Below are 8,869 nucleotides of genomic sequence, written 5' to 3'. Positions count from 1 at the left end.
TTTGCTCTTTGGGGTTTCAGGCTGGGTTCTAACTAAGCTCTGATATCTGCTGATGTAAAAAGGGATTTATAAATACATTTGATTGATAAATGTGATTGAATAGGATGTTTTTACCCCTCTGGCCCGCGAGCAGCAGCCACTGCTGGACCAATGATAAGGAGTCAGTCTGAAGGATTTGACACAGCAGCTCCAGCACCTGTCAAGAGGAAAGGAGAGAGGAGAGAAGGAGAGGAGAGGAGGAGAGAAGAGGAGGAGAGAAGGAGAGAGGAGGTGAGGAGAGGAGAGGAGGTGAGGAGAGGAGGAGAGAAGAGGAGGAGAGAAGAGGAGGAAGGGGAGGAGGAAAGGAAAGGAGAGGAGGAGAGAAGAGGAGGAGGAAAGGAGAGAGGAGGTGAGGAGAGGAGAGAGGAGAGGGCCATGACAGGGTGACCCAAACTGAATAGATTTGTTTGACATCTCAAGAAATTGAATAATTATTGTGTGGTAAACACATCTTCAGCCCTGTTAAAACCTGGTTTTATAACAGGTGTCCTTTGTCCTGATCTTGTTCACTTTCTGATTGTGTCCACATTTACAGACAGGTGTAGACGATTAAACGACACATTGTGATCTGATTGTGATCTGATCTTCCTGACCGCCTCCGGAGGTATTCAGGCACGTAATGTGTCTGGATATCTTACAAGTGTAAAAGGATCTGGAAAGTGAAACCATTTAAATCATCAGTATCCTGCCTTTTTATAATCATTGACAGGTGGCACCATTGACTTACGGCATCAACTTGAGTCTTAAATTAAAATAAACAACTACTATTTTGAAAGCATAGCGCTCCATTAATCTGCATACAGGGAGGTACCAAGAAATCTGGTCACAATGTGGGCACAGTGGATGGATATGAGACACATTTTAATACCATGTGTAAACATATTTTAGAAAATGTGGGCACAAACAGAATGCAGACAAAGGACACATGTTAGTGGCAGGTATAAATGAGGCTAGAAAGTTTGTTTCTCGCTCTGTGAATGGAGATGTGATTGCCTCAGGAACCTAGCTCTGTTGAAGTCTGTTAGCCTGAAATCAACTCACACATTCTCTGTGTATTTCTGTGTATTTCTGTGGAGATTCTGGAGCTTTGATTCTTTTTTTCCATGTCCTATGATATCAAATCACGTAATCTAACACAGACAGTCTATTCTGATGAATATAAACAGGTAACACAGACAGTCTATTCTGATGAATATAAACAGGTAATCTAACACAGACAGTCTATTCTGATGAATATAAACAGGTAACACAGACAGTCTGTTCTGGTGAATATAAACAGCTAATCTAACACAGACAGTCTATTCTGGTGAATATAAACAGGTAATGATTATTTATCAAAATGGCCGTTGTTCAACACCACATCATGAAATACTTCAGTATCTCATGTCTCTGATCTGCTTTGTTTAACTTATAGTTTAGAGCAATATAATATTTATTTTAGATACATTTTTAATTAAATTATTCAGAAGTTTTACAGAGGGAGAATGGAGGGGGAAACATTTTCCCCTTCCCTTTAGAGCAGGAGAAGTGCATTGCAGACAATAATAATAATAATAATAATAATAGCAGTAGTAATAATAATAATGATAATAACATTAATAATAATAATAGCAGTAGTAATAATAATAGCAGTAGTAATAATAATAATAATAATAATAATAGTAATAATAATAATAGTAATAATAATAATAACAATAATAACAATAATAATAATAATAATAATAGCAATAATAATAATAATAATAACAATAATAGTAATAATAATAATAATAATAGTAATAATAATAATAATAATAATAATAGTAATAATAATAAAAATAATAGTAATAACAATAATAATAATAATAATAATAACAATAATAATAATAGCAGTAATAATAATAATAATAATAATAACAATAATAGTAATAATAATAATAATAATAGTAATAATAATAATAATAATAATAGTAATAATAATAATAATAATAATAGTAATAATAATAATAATAATAATAATAGTAATAATAATAATAATAGCAGTAGTAGTAATAATAAATGAAATGTATATACCGTTTCGGTTATACAGACCATGTGAAAGACGGTACAGTACCATAAGTTCCTGCTGATGTAGACCCGGGTCAGGGGGGTGACGGGGGGTCTGAGGCTGGTGGCTACGCTGATAAGCCTGAGAGGAGGGAGGGATGATCCTTCCTGTCTTGGCCGAGTACTGGGTCTTCCTCCGGAACAGTCCCAGACCCTCCTCTTCATTCTCCTGTATAGTAAGACACACACACACACACACACACACACACACAAAAACACAATAGACAAGGTCAAACAGACATGATATTTCAGCTACTGTCTAAATAACGGCAAGAACAATCCCAATGTTATAAATAATTGCTGATTTTGTTTAAATTAATGTACTTACATCTTTCTCGTCCTTTTTGTCCTGAGTAGAAACGCTGACTTTCGCAGACAGATCTTTCAACTCCTCTTTCCAGGCTTCTGATAACAGAGCTTTAACGCAAAGAGGAAAGAGCATTAGCAATGAAATCTCACTTAATCCTGTTTATTTGTCTGTTTATAGATATCATTTACAGTGTCTTCAGAAAGTATTTTGGACTTTTTCCACATTTTGTTGTCTTACAGCCTTTAAAAAGGATTACATTGAGATTGTGTGTCACTGGCCTTCACACTGGCCCCATAATAAGTGGAATTATGCTTTTAGAAATATTTACAAATTTATAAAAAAAATAGAAAAGTGCATTAGTGGCAGGTATAAATGAGACTAAATCGGCCCTAATTAATCGGCCATTCCGATTAATCGGTCGACCTCTACCCACAACAACAACACCAACAACAAAAAATGCTTAAATACATGTTATTTTGTCTATGCAATTGAAATACTGTAGAATTCCATTCATTCCTATGGAGGACTGCTTTTTCTGGGAAGTGCCAATATGGCCGACTGGTGGCTTCAAAGCCTTTCATTGGCCAATACATAGCATCATCAGTAACCAAGGGTTTATATACATCATTAGTGGTAGCTAACTAGCTAGTCTCCCTCAGCATAAGGGTTGGCTAATGCTAATAAGCTAGCGTAAGAACAAAAATAAGATACTTTTTATAAAAAAAAGACCTCTCGTCGCACAGGGCTACTCATTTCTCCTAAGAGGAGATTCTGTTTTCTCCTATCTCACCTGTCTGTTTCCACATTTGAATTCCATGTAGTCACCGTCACTTGTCCACTCAAGCATAACATTGTTGTCATCTATCACCCACCAGGTGCACTTAGAGAGTTCCTCAATGAGCTTGACACCTTGAAAAGATCATTTTCCCAACGATGGTTCACCACTCATCGTACTGGGCGACTTTATCCTCCCGATGCCTGACCCTTTTCCAGTCGCCTCCCACTCAAGAGGAAGGCAATACGCTTGACCCCATCTTCACTAGAGGCTGTTCTCCTACTAATCTCACTGCAACCCCCTCCAGGTCTCTGTTCTCCTACTAATCTCACTGCAACCCCCCTCCAGGTCTCTGTTCTCCTACTAATCTCACTGTAACCCCCCTCCAGGTCTCTGTTCTCCTACTAATCTCACTGTAACCCCCTCCAGGTCTCTGTTCTCCTACTAATCTCACTGTAACCCCCTCCAGGTCTCTGTTCTCCTACTAATCTCACTGTAACCCCCCTCCAGGTCTCTGTTCTCCTACTAATCTCACTGTAACCCCCCCTCCAGGTCTCTGTTCTCCTACTAATCTCACTGTAACCCCCTCCAGGTCTCTGTTCTCCTACTAATCTCACTGTAACCCCCCTCCAGGTCTCTGTTCTCCTACTAATCTCACTGCAACCCCCCTCCAGGTCTCTGTTCTCCTACTAATCTCACTGTAACCCCCCTCCAGGTCTCTGTTCTCCTACTAATCTCACTGTAACCCCCCTCCAGGTCTCTGTTCTCCTACTAATCTCACTGCAACCCCCCTCCAGGTCTCTGTTCTCCTACTAATCTCACTGCAACCCCCCTCCAGGTCTCTGATCACTACTTAGCTTCCTTTCCTCTCCATCTCTTCTCCAACCCTAACCACTCAGCCCAGATAGTCATGAGTTGCCGCAATCTTTGCTCCCTCTCTCCCCGACTACTTCCTCCTCTTCTATCATATCCTCTCTCCGTTCTGCTCAATCCTTTTCCCTCCTTTTTCCTGACTCTTCCTCTTGACCCTACTCTCCTTCCTTTTCCTTTCTGCATCCTTTGCCTCTCATTGTCCCCCTTTCCGCACAGTCAGCTCAGCTCCGGGTAGCTGAGCGGAAATGTAGGAAAACTAAACTTCTGTAGGACCTATCATCCTTTCACTCCCTTCTCTTCCTCTGTATCCACTGCTAAAGCCACTTTCAATCACTCAAAATGTCAAGCTTCTGCCTCCAACCCTGGGAAACTCTTCTCCACTTTCTCCTCCCTCCTTAATTCTCTTCCTCCTTCCCTCTCCCTGTGGACGACTTTGTCAAGGTTGACAACATCTGCTCCTCATTCACTCAGCCAGTCCACTGGTCCCACTAAAGCAGAACTATCCTACGCCTTGACCTCTTTCTCCTCTCTCCAGATCAAATCCTGCGTCTAGTGAGGTCCGGACACCCAACAACCTGCCCACCATAAAAACATGTTTTACTCTTACAAACAGGATGAGAGAGAGAGAGAGAGAGAGAGAGAGAGAGAGAGAGAGAGAGAGAGAGAGAGAGAGAGAGAGAGAGAGAGAGAGAGAGAGAGATAGAGAGAGAGACAGACAGAGAGACAGAGACAGAGACAGAGACAGAGACAGAGACAGAGACAGAGACAGAGACAGAGACAGAGACAGACGGACGCTACTGTATTGGCAGTGGTGTCTGCTGTCGCAGGTGGGAATGTGCAAATTACCTGAAAAATATGTTCTAATCTGTCAATGTTAATTTCAAAATGCACCAAATTCATTCTTCTAAACAGGAATTCTGGGAAAACCTGGACTTTTTTGGGGGGGGAAAAGTTTCCGGAAGTTTGCAACCTTTATAAATTCACCTGTTCTGTGTCCTGTGCTATATCTGCCTCCGAACACGCTGTGTCCTGCAGGCAGGGAGAAAGGTGCCCCTGAAGTTGTCCTGAATACCTGACTCTTGATGAGCGGATGGGGGAATAGTGAGGTGGTCACATACCAGTCGTCATTCACCATGCATACTGGAATCCCATTTAGACCTATAGAGGAGGAAAAGAAAGTCGGAGGCCGTGTCACAAATGGCACCCTATTCCCTATGGACCCTGGTCAAAAGAAGTGCACTTCTATAGGGAATAGGGTGCTTTGGTCCAATGCGGTCTCTCACCTTGGATGTGTGTGACTCTGTGTGGGTGAGGGTTGTGTCTAGAGAAGAAAGAGTGGTGACTCAACGCTCCAAATCGTGGACTGCCCCTAGTGGCCATGTTGGAAACATCGGCCGTGAACGGCATAACATGATCGTCATGATGACCCGTATTCCTGTCAGATATTTTCTTTTCACCACAGGGATCTGGGCTGTCAAAGAGCGGCATGATGATCTGTGAGAGAAATATCACAGAGTTTATTGTGGATGTGAAGGGTTGATATAGATCCGTTGGTAGAGCGTGGTGCTTGCTAATGGCAGGATTGTGGGTTTGATTCCCGGGGTCACCTCCTTTGGATAAAAGCGATTTCTAAATGGTACTATTAGAGACAGCTCAATTACCATTGAAAGGTAACATTTAAATTCCACACTATACAACCCCAAAGCCTTGTCATGTGCACATACTGTTTATAAATAATATAATGTTGTCATGGAAACTTGAGAAGTCATGTGGACTTTATAAACAGTCTTGTGTAAGCAAAGTTGTTGAACATTTAGTGCTTAAAATGTTTTTTTGTTTTTTTAATAAAATATCTTCATGATTTTACAACGTATCTATAGGCCTAGTGTTCTGTTAAGCAAGACATGAAAAATAACAAAAATCTTTTTTTTTCTTAAAAACTGTGTTAAATAAAATGTAAACTTATCCTACCTCAGAAAGTCCACATAGCCTCTCCACAGCCTTCAGACTCTGACTTAGCGTCCAATGTTTCCCACGTTGCTAGGAGACCCAGCTCTCAACATGAAAAAATAAAAACATCGGTTAACAATGGGGACTGTGACTTCCACCCTGTGTATTAATCCCTGAGGAAATCCATGTATATTCCGAGGCCACACACAGACTACATTCCAAATGGCACGACATTACCTACACTGAGTATACAAAACAATAAGAACACCTGCTCTTTCCATGACATAGCTTTCACCTGGATTTACCTGGATTCACCTGGATTTACCTGTTCGGTCTATGATTCCTTATTGATGTCACTTGTTAAATCCACTTCAATCGGTGTAGATGAAGGGGAGGAGACGGGTTAAAGAAGGATTTTTTAAGCCTTGAGACAATTGAGAGATGGATTGTGTATGTGTGTCGTTAAGAGGGTGAATGGGCAAGACAAAATGGTGAAGTGCCTTTGAACAGAGAGACAATATTAGGAAGGTGTTCTTTAAGCTGGACATCAAGAGTAAGTTGAGACATTACAGTCTATCCTGGATAGGTCCCACTCTAAGACATTGATAGAGTCTATCCTGGATAGGTCCCACTCTAAGACATTACAGTCTATCCTGGAAAGGTCCCACTCTAAGACATTGATAGAGTCTATCCTGGATAGGTCCCACTCTAAGACATTGATAGAGTCTATCCTGGATAGGTCCCACTCTAAGACATTGATAGAGTCTATCCTGGATAGGTCCCACTCTAAGACATTGATAGAGTCTATCCTGGATAGGTCCCACTCTAAGACATTGTTAGAGTCTATCCTGGATAGGTCCCACTCTAACACATTGTTAGAGTCTATCCTGGATAGGTCCCACTCTAAGACATTGATAGAGTCTATCCTGGATAGGTCCCACTCTAAGACATTGATAGAGTCTATCCTGGATAGGTCCCACTCTAAGACATTACAGTCTATCCTGGATAGGTCCCACTCTAAGACATTGATAGAGTCTATCCTGGATAGGTCCCACTCTAAGACATTGATAGAGTCTATCCTGGATAGGTCCCACTCTAAGACATTGATAGAGTCTATCTTGGATAGGTCCCACTCTAAGACATCACAGTCTATCCTGGATAGGTCCCACTCTAAGATATTACAGTGTATCCTGGATAGGTCCCACTCTAAGACATTGATAGAGTCTATCCTGGATAGGTCCCACTCTAAGACATTGTTAGAGTCTATCCTGGATAGGATCCACTCTAAGACATTGATAGAGTCTATCCTGGATAGGTCCCACTCTAAGATATTACAGTGTATCCTGGATAGGTCCCACTCTAAGACATTGATAGAGTCTATCCTGGATAGGTCCCACTCTAAGACATTGTTAGAGTCTATCCTGGATAGGATCCACTCTAAGACATTGATAGAGTCTATCCTGGATAGGTCCCACTCTAAGACATTACAGTCTATCCTGGATAGAATCCACTCTAAGACATTGTTAGAGTCTATCCTGGATAGGTCCCACTCTAAGACTTTACAGTGAATCCTGGATAGGTCCCACTGTAACACATTACAGTCTATCCTGGAAAGGATCCACTTTAAGACATTGTTAGAGTCTATCCTGGATAGGTCCCACTCTAAGACATTACAGTCTATCTTGGATAGGACCCACCACCACTGCCACCGTGACTCAACTCTCCGACTGACAGAGGCTACTACCGGAATGTTTCTCAGACCACGAGACACCCCAAAAATCGGTGATCTCTCAAAAACGTCTGTAGCGCCCGAAAGGTTTGGTTTACAAAAAACAGGTATGACCGCTCTATGGAAAGATGAGACTCACGAACATGATGGTGTTGTTAATTTTGCTCTATGACCCACAAGCGTCACGGGACTCGTCTGAAGTCGTTACAGCCGATCTGCCAACTTCTGTCTGAAGCGTCCAAACCGTTTGGGCTACACACTAATATGACCCATCCATGGAGAGTCTCTCACGAACACGTACATGTTGGTTGTATTGCTCTAGGACACCCACAAGCCTCACAAGACTCATCTGAAGAGAGCCCGGTACCAAAAAAAAATGAATGGAAATTCAAAATGGAAGTAGTTTAGTGCCCCCCAAAAAATGGGCAAAAAAAATGTATCCTGATCTTTCTTAAATCTCTCAGATAAAAACAAATGTCCTTTTTGATTTATTTTTTCGACAATCTGTTTATCCATATTTGAATCTGTTATTCAATGCATTTCTATTGGCTAATAGCAGCAAGGTCAAATTCAAATGAGGATTCAGGAGCTCATGAAAATAGACCAGATGAAGCCGAGGGCTGTAGATGAAGGGTCTGGGGGAGGACTCTGTAGGGTTTGGCTTGGAGTCTCAGGTAGACATCATCGTTAGGCTGTGGTACTTAGGCTGCTGTGTTGATGAGTCATCTGAAATTAAAGGACCTCAGCATTACTCTGGACCCTGAACTCTCTTTTGAAGAACATATCAAGAATATTTCAAAGGCAGCTTTTTTTCCATCTTAGTAACATTGCAAAATTCAGAAACCTTTTCGTCCAAAAATGATGCAGTAAAGCTAATCCATGCTTTTGTCACTTCTAGATTAGGCTACTGCAATGCTCTACTCTTCGGCTAACCGGATAAAGCACTAAATAGACTTCAGTTAGTGCTAAACATGGCTAGTATCCTGACTAGAACTGATTTCAAGGTTTTACTGCTAACCTACAAAGCATTACTGTACATGGACTTGCTCCTACCTATCTCTCCGATTTGGTCCTGCCGTACATACCTACACGTACGCTATGGACACAA

At 41.2% G+C, this 8,869-nt stretch overlaps 1 protein-coding gene across 1 annotated transcript; it reads right to left on the bottom strand.

Moving 5' to 3' along the window:
• Nucleotides 1–114: 114 nt before the first annotated feature.
• LOC115200871 (protein TBATA) lies at nt 115–6,212 on the bottom strand (the record flags this gene model as incomplete). Its single annotated transcript, XM_029763989.1, is given in 6 exon segments — nt 115–196; nt 2,132–2,293; nt 2,453–2,541; nt 5,067–5,240; nt 5,366–5,576; nt 6,054–6,212. Coding segments are annotated over 5 exon segments (712 nt in total), but the record flags the coding sequence as incomplete, so codon positions are not given.
• Between the last annotated feature and the right edge of the window lie 2,657 nt (nt 6,213–8,869).

This window comes from Salmo trutta, chromosome 10 (assembly GCF_901001165.1).
Source record: "Salmo trutta chromosome 10, fSalTru1.1, whole genome shotgun sequence".
Classification (NCBI taxonomy): domain Eukaryota; kingdom Metazoa; phylum Chordata; class Actinopteri; order Salmoniformes; family Salmonidae; genus Salmo; species Salmo trutta.
The sequence above is the reverse complement of the archived record's forward strand: the minus strand, read 5'-3'. Positions and strand labels throughout refer to the sequence as shown.